Source organism: Orcinus orca, chromosome 20, assembly GCF_937001465.1.
Source record: "Orcinus orca chromosome 20, mOrcOrc1.1, whole genome shotgun sequence".
Taxonomy (NCBI): domain Eukaryota; kingdom Metazoa; phylum Chordata; class Mammalia; order Artiodactyla; family Delphinidae; genus Orcinus; species Orcinus orca.
The window spans coordinates 36659928-36674528 of NC_064578.1; the positions used below are offsets into that span (position 1 = coordinate 36659928).

Here is a 14601-nt window from a genome sequence, read left to right on the forward strand (position 1 = left end):
CTCCCCAGACAAGGAGATGCACATGTCCCTGTGTGTGTGTGTGTATGTGTGTGTACAGTGTGTGTGTGCAGAGCATCTTCAGTCCCCTTGGTTATCAACCAGTAATGACTTTCAACCTGCCTTGAACACACCGCCTCCTTCCCCAGCCCCTCTCTAAAGAGCCACCTGTGGTTAAATGAGGTTTGTGGGTGTGGCACCACCTCCAGCCCCCATTTCTGTGGGGAGCAGCTTCTCCTCCAATGGCCCTGATGGGTCTGGCCATTCTAGACCCTCCTCTACCACCGCTTATGCACAGGGCCAGCCAAAGGACTCTATTCTCAAGGGCCAGTGACTGTTCAGAGAAGGGCATGTGGACCAAGGCAGAGCCCTTCCGTGGGATTTTTCGATGCAGAACTGGACAGATGGACAGGCAGGCTTTGCACTTAACAGTGCACATCAAAACTAAAGTCAGCATCCCTCCAGGATTTCAATAAATTCCTCTTACATGACACAATAAATTCTCTTCTGCTAAAGCTACTTTGAGTAGGTTTCCATGTCTTCCTCCTGAAAGAATCCTATTTTTAAAAAAATATATTTTCCAAATTTGCTATAATAAAGACAGACGTTTCTGTTTTAAGTGAAAAATAAAGTTCTGAATCCCAGAACCACACTTTAACATTGACATGGATCTGGGAAAGGCTAGGGAAATGAATGAAATCACTTGTATAGGCAGCTCCCCTTTCCCCACTGGCCTCAGGACTGCTTCTCTGGCTCTCCCTGCCTGCCTGCCCTCCCCTGCCCCCTGCGAAGAAGCTGCTAGTTCCTGTTTCACTTCCACTAGAAAATCAAGGTCTGTTTTCATTTGAACAACATTCTAAAGAATCGGTGAAGTTTCCCCACCTCAAGCAATAAAAAGCAGCCCAGAGTCCTTGGAGTTGACACCTAAGAAGAAATGGAAACTGAAAAGCTGTGACTTAGGAACGTTAAGAATGAACATAAGAGTGAAGATATACGATTAGTGATGTCCGCTTGATATTTAGATTTAAACTACAAAGCAAGTTAAACACAGTCACCATTTTGGACATATATTTTATTGTTCAGAAATTTCCACCAGAGCTTATCATGAAGTACCTTTGTCAGGAGATGCCCACGAGAATCCAGAATGGCAAACAGGGACAGGCAGGCCTGTCAGCTCTTCTTGCAAATCCACAAACATGGGGACAACCAGTCCAGCCTCAAGGTGCAAGGTGATGGACCAACAAGGTATAGCCCAGCATCCCCACAGGCAGATCTAGATGAACAGCAGAAGACTTCACAGGTGTGGATTTAAAGTGCGACCTCAAATGACAAACGACTTACTCTGGTGGTGCCCAAACAAGACATCAGAATCTGCAGAAAATCAAATCTATCATGATCAGCGTTCCTACCTGAATGAAGTTAACCTCCTAAACCAGCTGAACTTATTAAGTTTTTACTCATTTATTTTAAAACCAAACCAAGTGTATATGACATCTTTTTAAAAAAATCATGTAAACATTGCAAAGTTTTTAGGGGTTATTTATAATCTGAAGAGATTTATAAAAAAAACTACTGGACTTGTTAAAACTACAAATACTAACCCTACCCCACCCCCCATGAAAAAAGCAATTGTTACAAAAATATAAAAAATATACTAGCTTCTACTATTTAACCTTTCCACCAGAAATCTCACAACTCTGGGACACATCCTGGTTTTTATACCATCAACAAGCACAAGTGCAATTTTCTCAAATTTTTAAGGAAGAAAAAGTCCCCAAACATTTTTTTTGTTACTTGAGATTGTGGCTACTTTCTTCATAGGGACTGTAATGCTAGTGGTAAGGACAGTTTGAAGTTTCCTATTGCTTCCCCTGCATGGACCCGGCATGGGAATTATAGCACAGGAGGCTGCTTTCAAAGCCCACTCCTTTAGCCTTTTCAGATTTCTCTCCAGTCCCTTCAATTCCACTTTGGGACTTGCTGGATCCCCAGACTCCTGAGCTGGCCTTGGCTTCCCTAACCGCCCACCAGGGAAGGCCCACAGTAGGAAAAGAGGGCGTAAGCCTGCTGCCACCCGTAGTGCCCACTTTCTGGGGGCACAGGTTGGGCCCTGCACCCAGGTTTGCTCATACCAGGGAAACTGTGCACTTGGTGGATGATCCCCCAACTCCCCCCCCCACCCCGCCGAGAGATGACTGATGCTACAGGACAGTCTGCAGAGTCTGGGAGGGGAGCCAGAAGCAGATGTGGAGGCAAAACACTTTGCATATAAGGTAAAATACTTCTATAAACTTTGAATCGGATCACATGTACACAGCAGCCACGCTACCAGGCACTTTGACCAATTAAGAGCTAGGAAATGGACCAAATTCCGCTTGAAACAACTCAACAAACACTATGGGAAGGGGGTGTGGTTTAACTGTCTTCATGGCCTTAAGGATACCCCTCCCTCACTAGGACATTTTCGGTGTTTCCTTGTCCTACTATCACCTAAAGGCTCACTCAAGCCCTTGGATGAGACTGCTTGTTTGCTGGGTAACAGTGGGATGGATCCACACACCACCAGGTAGAATCCCTCTACGTGACTGGGATATTGCTGGGCTGAACCCTGTGCCCCTGGAGTCCAAGGAGATCCCTGGACGGGCGTCCCAGCCTAAGCGTGCCCAAGAGAACCCTTCACTCAAAGCCCTCGTGTGTGCAGAGTCCTCACTACCTGCTGTTTGCTCCCACGTGGAGGCCCGGTTCAAATCGGAGCTGGCTCACACCCACTCCTCCCCTGCAGGACCCTCTGACCTTGGCCATAGCCCCCGGTGCCCGCCACCACCTAGTCTGGCATGCGGTCCAGCCCCATGCACTGCTGCCCTTACCATTCTTGTCTGAGAGCAGGCTGCCTGCCTCCAGGTCAGAAGGGCGGGCCCTCTCGGAGCCTCCAGTGGACTCTAGGCTCTCCTGTTTGAAGGACTAGATTTTCATACTGCTAAAGGTTTTATTTCACAGATCATGGTGGTGAGTTTGCGATTTCCAGTCCTCACCATGGTTAAGTTATACATTTCCCAACACCTTGTTTCTCCAGATCTGAAACAGCTCACCCAACACACCCTGGTTGTTCCAACCCCAAAAGACTTTTCCAAAAGCAACAACAACAGATTCAGAGAACACCACCACATACGCTGAGCAAGTCCCCTCTACTTTGGTTGCATCAAAAAACAGGGCTTCTGAGACAACCCCAATTCACATTTGCTCAGAAGAGAGGTGCTCCCAACATCAAGGCACAAAGAAAGAAGTCTCCTGGGGCAAAATGACGATGAAAGCGACCAGTGGCCTTCGTAAGGCCTGAGGCGGAGTCGCTGGGGAGGCGAATCCAGTCTGGGCTGGGTGGGCATCAGGAGGAAGGCTGAGGGCCAGGTCTCCCTCTGGGGCCTGAGGAGTCGTCACGCGTACTTCTCCAGGAACTTTATGTGAAAGTCCTTCACCTTCTGTAGAACCGTCTTTAGCTTCTCCACTGGAGGAAGAATGGTCATTCTGTCAGGAAAGAGAACAGCGTCAGTCAGAGACAAGTGGCTCTGGAAAAGGGGAGAGAAGTGAACCTGGCAGGTCACTCCTCACCTGCAGCTGCAGAGACCAGGTGGTGAGGGCAAGTTGTGTGGGGAGGGACAGGCCTGTCTTGTCCACTGCGATGGCTCCAGGCCCTGGACAGCACCTGGCACTTGTTGAACCACTTTCTCCCACCATTCACACTTTTTTTTACCCAACTCGTATATGTGAACAAAAGCAATAAGCTGGTGGCAGCATCTCAGCTCACTAACACATCCACCCATAATCACAGAAGGTCTGCCCAACACTCTGACAGGTGCATAGAACTTTCTCCAGTGCACGACTCTTGGTATTTCCTATGGCTACAGAGCGAGACTCCATTCCTGCTAGACAGGCCTTTTCCATCTCCACCATCAGTCTCACAGTGAGAACCTCCAGTCATAACTTTCCTCCACAGGAATTCCCACATTGCCATGGTAACTAACTCCTCCCTCCAATATGGTCAGCCTGCTTCCCAGCCTTAAGGGCAGCCCTCGAGAAGTAACCACTTCTTGAATGAGCTGTGAATTGCCAAGGTGAACCCAACAAGGGTGGAAAGGCCATCCACACCACCCACACATGTTTGTCCACTGCGGGGGTGGGGGGTGGGGGGTGGGGCCCTACCCACGACCTTCACTGCCTCAAGACTTAGCCTCAGGTGCTAAGCCCATGACATTTCTTTTTTTAGCATCTGCTGCAGGAAACAACTGAGAGTGCCGCGCATGGAGAGGGTGCTGTTTGGAACAGAACTGGCCTCAGCGGAAGACCTGGCTGACCTGCTCCGGCTCGCCCAGCAGAGTCACATGCCTGTGAAAGGAGGCACAGCAATTCCACCATGTCTCAGAGGCAACATCTCAGCAGGCTTTTGGTGCAATGGACAAGCTATTGAGCTCCTGGATGCTGTATGATACCATCACAGACTTGAAAAGGGACAGGGGAAGGAAAAGAAAACATAGTACGGGAACACTGCAGATGGCATATGATAGATGGGGGCAGTGGAGGGGAGACAGAGCAGTCAAGGAGATGACCTTGGCGTCGCCCACAGTCTTCCTTAGTCCCTGGCGCAGGGTCTCAGCTATCTCTGCAGCAGGACAGAATGGGAGTGGGATGGGGGGACAGGGGCTCCACACATCCCAGTCTCTGTAGGTGCCTTGATGTTAAGAAGCCCAAGTTTCCCAAGACAAACCCGGGACCAGCCCGCTGGTGCAGAGGAAGTGGTACCTGAAGTGGTAGGTGCCTTCCCTCTGCCCAAAGCCACTGCCGGGCACGACACAGATGCCTGTCTCCTCCAGGAGCTTCATGCAGTAGAACATGTCGGGGGCCATCTTATGGGCCTGTGGGAGTGGGACAGAACTTAGGATTCATTCCTGGTTTCGCACTGTACAAACATTACAATCTCAAAGCCAAATACACTTGAGATGGCAGGTTCTTTCCCATGGCAGGGCCCTTCTGCCCTCCCTTCCTGTGAGAACCAAGGCAGGATGCTGGGTGCTGTAAGCAGCTGGGGCCAGGAACAAAGAACCCAAAGGCCACTGTGGGACAGCCATGGGCTGTGGGGCTTCTGCTCTCCAGTGGGGAGTGCCAGGCTGTTGCCTGTGTACCCTACCCCCACAGAGCAGCTCCACAAGCATTGGCCGTGTCCTATACGCCAAGCCAGGGCCCTGAGGTCTCTGCCCAGGGGGCCTCAAGGAACAAGCCTCTCAGGGGCCCTACCGTTGGTGCTTCTCACACTTCGGTTTGCACAACCAGGCCACCTGTTAAATAGGTTCTCAGGCTCCAACACCAGAAATTCTGATTCAATCGGCTGAGGGGTGGGGCCAGATTTTGAATGTTTAACAAGGTATCGAGGAGGTAAGCAGGTAGAAGGACACTTTCAGAGATACGGCTCTGGCCCTTGATCCTCAAACCAGGGTCTGTGGCACCACCTGAGAACTTACTAGAAACGCAGAATCTTGGGCCCCTCCAAAGATTTCTTGAACCAGTATCGGCATTTTTAACAGGGCCCCAGGTGATCCACGTACACACTCAAGTCTGAAAAGCGCTGCTCTAGGGTACTGTGGCCAGGTGAGAGACTGCTCTTGATGCTTCCCCAGCATCTCTTCAGGTTTTTTTTTTTTTTTTGGGTACGCGGGCCTCTCACTGTCGTGGCCTCTCCCGTTGCGGAGCACAGGCAACGGAGGCGCAGGCTCAGCGGCCATGGCTCACGGATCCAGCCGCTCCGTGGCACGTGGGATCTTCCTGAACCGGGGCACGAACCCGTGTCCCCTGCATCGGCAGGCGGACTCTCAACCACTGCGCCACCAGGGAAGCCCTCTGTTCAGTTTTAAATGCATCATATCACATGTGGGCACCTGCCTTCAGCACACCGCTCACCTGGGGCCGGCCTCACACCCACCGCATCAACACAGCATGCTGCAGGGCTGGGTCTCTGAGAGCCCGTCATCTTTACACACTAATACCATCTGACCAACGGATACACAAAGTTCAGAGCCTCTAGGGCCAACACTTTAGCTCCCCATGGCAAGAAGCAGTCCCATATGAACCCAGTGAGAGAGCCAGCCCTGACCTGGCACCCCTGACCTGAGCTGCCTCCATGGCTTTGGCAGGGATGAAGATTCGAGGAAAGGCGTACATGGCCCCTTGCAAGGGGTTGCAGTGAATTCCTGGGACTTGGTTAAACAGGTCTTCTGTCAGCTTAGCTTTTCTGGCCAGATTACCCAAGACGGATTCTTTCTCCTGATGAGACAGAGAAAGCACAGGAGTTAGCATCTCTGGACATCATGGCTCCAGACCCTGGAAACTATCCCTTCAAACTGGGGCGTCAGGGCAGACTGGTGAAGGTGAGCTTGCGTGTGCATAAGCACAGCAAATGGGGGAGGTGGGCGAAACACATGTCCCTCTGCAGGAACTTCTTCCATAGACGCTCAGCCCATGAGGCTGCCATGTGCCCTGGGGCAGGAGCACACGGGCCACAGGTAGGTCCTAGGTAGCCTGTGTCATGGGTTCTACTTTTTTTTTTTTTTTTTTTTGCGGTACGTGGGCCTCTCACTGTTGTGGCCTCTCCCGTTGCGGAGCACAGGCTCCGGACGCCCAGGCTCAGCGGCCATGGCTCATGGGCTCAGCCGCTCCACGGCATGTGGGATCTTCCCAGACCGGGGCACGAACCCATGTCCCCTGCATCGGCAGGCGGACTCTCAACCACTGCGCCACCAGGGAAGCCCATGGGTTCTACTCTTGTACCAGGATGTCATTCCTGAAAATGAGAAAAACCAGTCCCTGCCCATTGGTCTGAATGAACTTGGGCCTGGATGGAATACCCTAGAACATGCTTCTAGGAGACAGCCCCACCACTTCATTTTGGGGAGTCACCCTTCCCCCAATCCATGTGGTGTGTTTGGGGCACGTGATCCAGGCAAAGCACATCAGTGACAGGCTCAGAGCTGGACATGTGTCCAAAGCTGGAGCAAGCAGTCCAGCACTTCTGCAAGTACTACTGGAATGTGTGGGTGAAGAGCTGTGGCCTGCGGATGAGCGGATCAGCAAAACGTAGCATGTACACACAGTGGAATGTCACTCAGCCTTAAATAGGAGGCACAGTCCGACACATGCCACAACAGGGATAAACCCTGAGGACATCATGCTAATTGAAATAAAGTCACAAGAAGACAAACGCTGTATATGAGGTACCTAGAGTAGTCATATTCATAGAGAGTAGAATAGAGGTTACCAGGGGCTGGCGGGGAGGGGGAAATGAGGAGTTATTGTTTAATGGGTACAGAGCTTCAGTTTGGGATGATGAAAAGTTCCTGGAGATGGACGGTGGTAATGGTTGCACAACAATTTGAGTGTACTTTATGCATTAAACTGTTCAGTTAAAAATGATCAAAATGGTAAATTGCATGTTCTGTGTATCTTACCACAATTTTTAAAAAAGGTTGTGAATCTAGAACAGCTGGGAACTGACTTCTTGGTTATATGACCAATAAATTCCATTTCTGTTTAAACTACTTAGAGTTGGGTTTTTCTCACTTGCAGTTAAAAAGGTTTGACTGCATCACTTCAAGCTGCAAGGACAGCCTGCAGCTGTGTCTTAAGCCACAGGCAGGCCCGTGGCCTAGAATCAATGCCATGCTCACCCATCTCCCCCTTTTAGTTTAGTAACAGAATCATTCCCCTCCCACTCCCACCCAGGGTGTTCTCAGGACACAAGGCCATTCCCTCTGGGCGCCTGCCCATCCGTGGTGCTCACAGACGAGAAACAGGAAGGGGTGCACCCCCCCGACATGCAACAGTCCTCCCACTTCAAATACAGCCCAGCTGCATCCTGAGACTTAACCTCATTGGGGTGAGTCAGGCGCCACGTGGAACCACAAGCACCCCCGGGAGGCCATCTAGACAGAGGCTGGCCATTGAGACAATACATGGTGAACACTGGCCACAGCAGTGATGCAGACAGGCCGTGGGACAAGCTGACTCACCCTGCTGAACTGCTCGAAGGATTCCTCTCCTGGCACCGGGGGGTTCACAACGATGTCCATGGCAGCCTGCCCAGACACTGGCGGGCACAGACGCACCGAGAGCAGCTTTACCAGCTGGCCCTTGATCTCAGGGTGCAGGTTGATCACCTCCATGTAGCCTCCTCTGTAGCCACACCTAAAAGGTTGAAGACGGGGAGAGGACCCACCAGTCACAGAGAGACCTCTACTAAGTGCATCCAGCCGGCCAGAATCTTCTGTAAACATCCCCATGCCCAACACTGAGTTTCCAGGTGTGGCTGAGTTCTTGCCAGTGGAAAGTGAAAGGGAGTGATATGTGTAAATTCCACATCACTTCCTTAGAAGCATGCTCTCTCCTTCCTCTCTCCCTTTCCCCACTTCCTGAGGAATGCACACACCAGAGCAGCAGCCTCAGTGCCCCATGTTGAGAAAACAGAGCCAGCCCACCAGCCCATCTCTGAATGACCTCACGGGGCAGAGCCAGTCCTGGACTCCCCCTACCTTTGGGCTGTTATCACAGAGACACACTTCCATCTTGTTTGAGCCACTGTATTTTGGGGCCTTTTGGTTAGAGCAGCTTAGCCTGACTCTTATACACTAGCCCTGCTCCAAAGGGGCATGTGATTCAGGCTGGGCACCCCCTGCACAGGTTCGAGAGGTGGGCATGTGAGCAGTAGCCTGAGGATTTGGCTAGAACTTTCTGATGCCTGAAAACAAAGCCAACCCAAAGGAGAGCAAAGCAGGGAATTCCCTGGCGGTCCAGTGGTTAGGACTTGGCACTTCCACCGCCGAGGGCCAGGGTTCAATTCCTGGTAAGGGAACTAAGACCCCACAAGCCAGGCAGTGTGGCCAAAAAAAAGGAAAGCAGAGCTGAGAAAGAAAACAAGACAAGGCCAGAAAGCAGAAAGAGATCTGGTGACACTTTTAAGCCCCTTGATTAAACTTTACTCTTTGACTTTTTAAATTTTATTTACTTTTTATTTTTTTTTGGCTGCGTTGGGTGTTTGTTGCTGTGTGCGGGCTTTCTCTAGCTGCGGTGAGCAGGGGCTACTCTTCGTGGCGGTGCGCAGGCTTCTCATTGTGGTGGCTTCTCTTGTTGCAGAGCACGGGTTCTAGGTGTGCGGGCTTCAGTAGTTGTGGCTCGCGAGCTCTAGAGCACATGCTCAGTAGTTGTGGTGCATGGGCTTAGTTGCTCTGCAGCATGTGGGATCTTCCCAGACCAGGGCTCAAACCCGTGTCCCCTGCACTGGCAGGCGGATTCTTAAACACTGCATCACCAGGGAAGTCCACTCCTTGACTTTTTTTTTTTTTTTTTTGCGGTACACAGGCCTCTCACTGCTGTGGCCTCTCCCGTTGCGGAGCACAGGCTCCAGATGCGCAGGCTCAGCGGCCATGGCTCACAGGCCCAGCTGCTCCGCAGCATGTGGGATCTTCCCGGACCGGGGCACGAACCCGTGTCCCATGCATCGGCAGGCGGACTCTCAACCACTGCACCACCAGGGAAGCCCTCCTTGACTTTTTACTGATAAAGATTAAAAAAAAATTTTTTTAAGATTTATTATTTACTTATTTATTTAACTTTATTTTTGGCTCCGTCAGGTCTTAGTTGCGGCACGTGGGATATTCGTTGAGGCGTGTGGGATCTTTCATTGCGGCGCATGGGCTTCTCTCTAGTTGTGGCGTGCGGGTTTTCTCTCTAGTTGTGGCGTGTGGGCTCTGTAGTTTGTGGTACGTGGGCTCTAGTTGAGGCGTGCAAACTCAGTAGTTGTGGCGCGTGGGCTTAGTTGCCCCATGGCATGTGGGATCTTAGTTCCCTGGCTAGGAATCAAACCCACGTACCCTGCATTGTAAGGCGGATTCTTTATTTTACTTTATTTTTTAATTTTATTTTTGGCTGTGTTGGGTCTTCATTGCTGCAGGCGGGCTTTCTTTAGTTGCGGTGAGGGGGGCTACTCTTTACTGCAGTGTGCGGGCTTCTCATTGTGGTGGCTTCTCTTGTTGTGGAGCACAGGTTCTAGGTGTGCGGGCTTCAGTATTGCAGCTCGAGGGCTCTAGAGCACAGGCTCAGTAGTTGTGGCGTACGGGCTTAGTTGCTCTGCGGCATGTGGGATCTTCCCTGACCAGGGAATCGAACCCACGTCCCCTGCACTGGCATGTGGATTCTTAACCACTGTGCCACCAGGCAAGTCCCTGTAAGGCAGATTCTTTACCACTGGACCACCAGGGAAGTGCCCTGATATGGATTTTTTAAAAAGCCTCTTTGATGTAGGTCAGTTCAACTTGAGTTTCTGTTACGTATTTCCAAAAGCATCCTGACTGATATACAGTCAAATCTCATGAAAATAAGCTGAGATCATACAGTCAAAACCAAAAACAAAAACCTTTCAGAACGAAGTCAGCTCCATCTGCCACACTTTCTGGACTGTGATTGATAACATTCAGACTAATAAGCACAGAAACGCAGGCACCAGCTCCTGCCTTCCTCTGTACGTGTACCACACCCACACAACCTCAGAGCACCTGATACGATGAGACACTCGATAAAACACTTTTGGGATCAGGCTGCAGAATGAACTGGCAGAGACAGATCCCCATGTGATCCCTCAACTCGCTTTTCCAATGCGGGAAGATAAATTCTGGCATCTCGGAAATGTTTCCTGTCACAAAGTTGAAAGAAGAAACTTTCTGCTTTATTCTCTGCTGATGAGCAGAATATCAAATTGGGCAAATCAGTCTGATCCTAGGTAATCAGGATCTGAGGGCAACAGGATACCACCTCAGGTTACCAACATCCAGGGTATTACCATTAAAACAGTCATCAGTAACACAGATAGAAAGATGGGTGGGTATGTGACAAACACACTTGAGTTTGAAAAATGAGTTAATGGAGAACATATTTGTTTAGGAAAAGAGCTACACAACACATGAAAGCCTAGCAAGGAGACAGCATCACTACTGGGGTAGACCAGAAAGACCAGCATAGATCAACCCCTGCCCACATCAAATATAGCCAAGAACAGTTGGGTGACCATCCCAAGGGGACAGCTCCCTTGACCTGGCTAAAATATTTCTTGAAGCTTCGCAGTTACACTGGCCTGCACACCTCCTCCTGACACCTGGCATAAAGCAGAACTCCCACAACACTGGGGAATGAATGTCCTTAGCTGTAAATACACTGGCCTTTCCATCTCAGTCTAGTTTGTAGGCTCCTCCTCTCCTCCCCTAACTGCTGAGCAGGGAGGGCCTGGGCCCAGTCCTTGGACCTCTTCTCTATTTGTACTCACCCCTGGTGAGACATCCAGGCTCAGAGATCTGTCTAACAACTCATACATTGACATCTCATAAACTTTAATCTCCAGCTGGATATCAGCCCTGAGCTGCAGACTCACACATCCATCTCCATCTGGACATCCAATAGGCATCTGCAAATTCTACACATCCAAAACCAACTTCTAATTTTACCCCAAAACCTGCTTCACAAACAGCAATCCTCATCTATTGATGGCAACTCTATCCTTCCTGCTGTTTGAACAAAAAACTTGGGAATCATCCGAGACTTCCCTCTCTCACACCCACCTTTTCCATCAAGCAACACCTGTCAACTCTACCTTCAAACATATCCAAGATCAAACATCTTCTCCCCACCTCTACCCTGGCCCACGATATCTCCCCTGGACCATAACAGCCTTTTGACTCGAATGCCCACTTCTGTCCCTACCCTCATCACACAGCAACCAGAGAATCTGGTAAAACATAAGTCAGGAGAAGTCACACCTCTGTGTAAACCCTCCAAGGGTTCCCATCTCACTCTGAGTAAAAGTAAAAAATAACCTAAGTAGCTCGGGTGATCTGGCCTCCTATGACTTTTTTTGGTCGCAACTTCTGCCACTTTCTCTCTCACTCCTTTCTAGTCTCCTTGCCACTCCTCAAACAGCTGCTCCTTCCACCTCAGGGCCTTTGCATGTGCTGTTCCCTCTGTCTGGAATGCTCTTTCCTCAGACATCTGTGTAGCTCCCCACAACCCCTCCCTTGGGTCTTAACTCAAAAGCCAACTCCTCAGTGACCAGACCCCACCTCTCGGCATTCCCATCTCTTCTCTAATTATTTTTGCCCACTTGACATGTGATATTCGTTTGTCTATTGCCTCTCTCTCCTCACTAAAGCATAACTCTGTGAGGGCAGGGATGGCTGTGGTTTGCTCACTGCTATAACCTCAGTGCCGAGATCAGTACTGGACTCATAGCATATGCTCAATAAATATTAGCTGAATGAATGAATACAGGATTGAAGCTGACTCTGGCCCCAGAGGTCACATAGTGCTGAGGCAGGATGCATACAGAGCTCCTGCACACAGAGCTTGCCCTACTGGCCTGACAGCATTTGTCCACTCAACCTGCCTTCCCTGGCCCTCAGAGTTCAGTCAATGTCAGAGCAACAGCGACATGGCTGGCAGAAAACACTAGCGTTGGGAGCTGCTGTGAGGTCCTGTTTTCATTTTCATCACAGCCTTATTTTACACGAGCCCTTGCACAAGGTCTGTCCTCACACCACCATGCTCCCTTTGGGGAGGTGTGGTCTGTCTCCTCCTGCTTCTTAGATCAGCAGAGTCGGTGGATAAGGGCAGCTGTCTCTGTCCAGCAGACTGAGGTGGGGCAGAGCGGAGAAGCACAGGGACCAAGCAGGCCCAGGGGCAGCGGGAGGGAGGTGGGGGCCCACATACTCGCCCATGTAGCCCTTGGAGGTGGAGTGGAAGGAGGCGAGTTCCACGTTGCTGGAGTACTCGGGCCCCATCTCGTAAAGCACCTTCTTAAAGGAGTGAAATCTGCAGTCTGGAGAGTACACGTTGTCCTGGTACACCTGCAGGAGGGGACGGGATGGAGACAGTCATCGCAAGTCCCCCAGAAGCCTGAGCCACCTAGGTGCCGGCTGAGGGAGGGCACAGGTGCTCCAGGCCAAACTGCAGCCAGGCAGCCTGCCGTGAAGCCCAGCCTCGGACACCACTGCCAAGCCAGACATGCCTGAGGGAACCTTACAGAAGAGCAAGGAGGGAAGGCCTCGGGATGCATGCCCACTGGATTCTCCCACCCAGTCTCCAGATCTCCTTTCTGCCTCATGTGCCAGTGACGACATCAAGTACCCCACCTGCCCAAGCAGGTTTCCTCCCGGAGTGTGATGCTCACTTCCGTCAATAAGATGAGTGGTGAAGGCAGTTCATGTACCTGTTCTGACCTCCGCACCTGAAGTGCTCACTGTGTACCCTCCGCACGTCATGGCACTCACCCAGCTCTCTGTCCACCATTGCTGTCAGCGCCCACACTGGACCCAGCAGCCCCCACACTGGACCAAACAGCACCCACACTGGACCAAACAGCCCCACACTGGACCAAACAGCACCCACACTGGACCCAGCAGCCCCAACACTGGACCAAACAGCACCCACACTGGACCCAGCAGTCCCCACACTGGACCAAACAGCACCCACACTGGACCCAGCAGCCCCCACACTGGACCAAACAGCACCCACACTGGACACAGCAGTCCCCACACTGGACCAAACAGCACCCACACTGGACCCAGCAGCCCCCACACAGGACCAAACAGCACCCACACTGGACACAGCAGTCCCCACACTGGACCAAAGAGCGCCCACACTGGACCAAACAGCCCCGACACTGGACCAAACAGCGCCCACACTGGACCCAGCAGTCCCCACACTGGACCAAAAAGCACCCACACTGGACCCAGCAGCCCCCACACTGGACCAAACAGCACCCACACTGGACCCAGCAGCCCCCACACTGGACCAAACAGCCCCCACACTGGACCCAGCAGCCCCCACACTGGACCAAACAGCCCCCACACTGGACCCAGCAGCCCCCACACTGGACCAAAGAGCGCCCACACTGGACCAAACAGCCCCGACACTGGACCAAACAGCGCCCACACTGGACCAAACAGCACCCACACTGGACCAAACAGCACCCACACTGGACCCAGCAGTCCCCACACTGGACCAAAAAGCACCCACACTGGACCCAGCAGCCCCCACACTGGACCAAACAGCACCCACACTGGACCCAGCAGCCCCCACACTGGACCAAACAGCCCCGACACTGGACCAAACAGCCCCACACCGGACCCAGCAGCCCCAACACTGGAGCGAACAGTACCCACAATGGGCCGAGCAGCCCCCACACAGGACCCAGCAGCCCCCACACTGGACGAAGCAGCCCCCACACTGGAGCGAGCAGCCCCCACACTGGACGGAGCAGCCCCCACACTGGAGCGAGCAGCGCCTCCCTGTCCCCACACAGTCTAGCGCGCCGCAGGCAAGCGTCCCATCTGCCCTTGGAGATGAGCTTCCCATACCCAGTTTGGACATCAGGGAAACCGAGGCTCTCTGGAGTGCTGTGGGTCAGCAGGAGGGTCAAGCCAGCTGCACCTTCAACAAGCCAGGCAGAGCTTCCTCCTCCCCCACCCCTCCCTTCCCAGCCCCCGAGGGAAGAGGTTTGTGCACCAGGTCACTCTGCTGTAT

At 51.9% G+C, this 14601-nt stretch overlaps 1 protein-coding gene and 1 long non-coding RNA gene across 3 annotated transcripts in view; both read right to left on the bottom strand.

Annotated features, from left to right (window-relative positions):
• Positions 1 to 1048: 1048 nt before the first annotated feature.
• GPT2 (glutamic--pyruvic transaminase 2) overlaps positions 1049 to 14601 on the bottom strand; it is a 35584-nt gene continuing 22031 nt past the window's right edge. The window contains exons 8-12 of one of the 2 annotated variants that reach the window (XR_004480656.2): positions 12787 to 12923; positions 8049 to 8223; positions 6137 to 6306; positions 4792 to 4904; positions 1049 to 3519 (exon numbers count right to left, since the gene is read on the bottom strand). Coding sequence is in view for 1 of the 2 variants with exons in the window: in XM_004264867.4 (XP_004264915.1) it covers positions 3429 to 3519; positions 4792 to 4904; positions 6151 to 6306; positions 8049 to 8223; positions 12787 to 12923 (672 nt within the window). In the remaining variant the exon portion in view is untranslated. The remainder of the gene's footprint in view (positions 3520 to 4791; positions 4905 to 6136; positions 6307 to 8048; positions 8224 to 12786; positions 12924 to 14601) is intronic. The other variant, XM_004264867.4, reaches the window with a different exon arrangement.
• Positions 12930 to 14049, bottom strand: LOC125962737 (uncharacterized). Its single transcript, XR_007474400.1, has 3 exons — positions 14013 to 14049; positions 13845 to 13885; positions 12930 to 13465 (listed from the first exon to the last, which is right to left on the bottom strand). It is a non-coding gene; the product is annotated as an uncharacterized LOC125962737 (long non-coding RNA).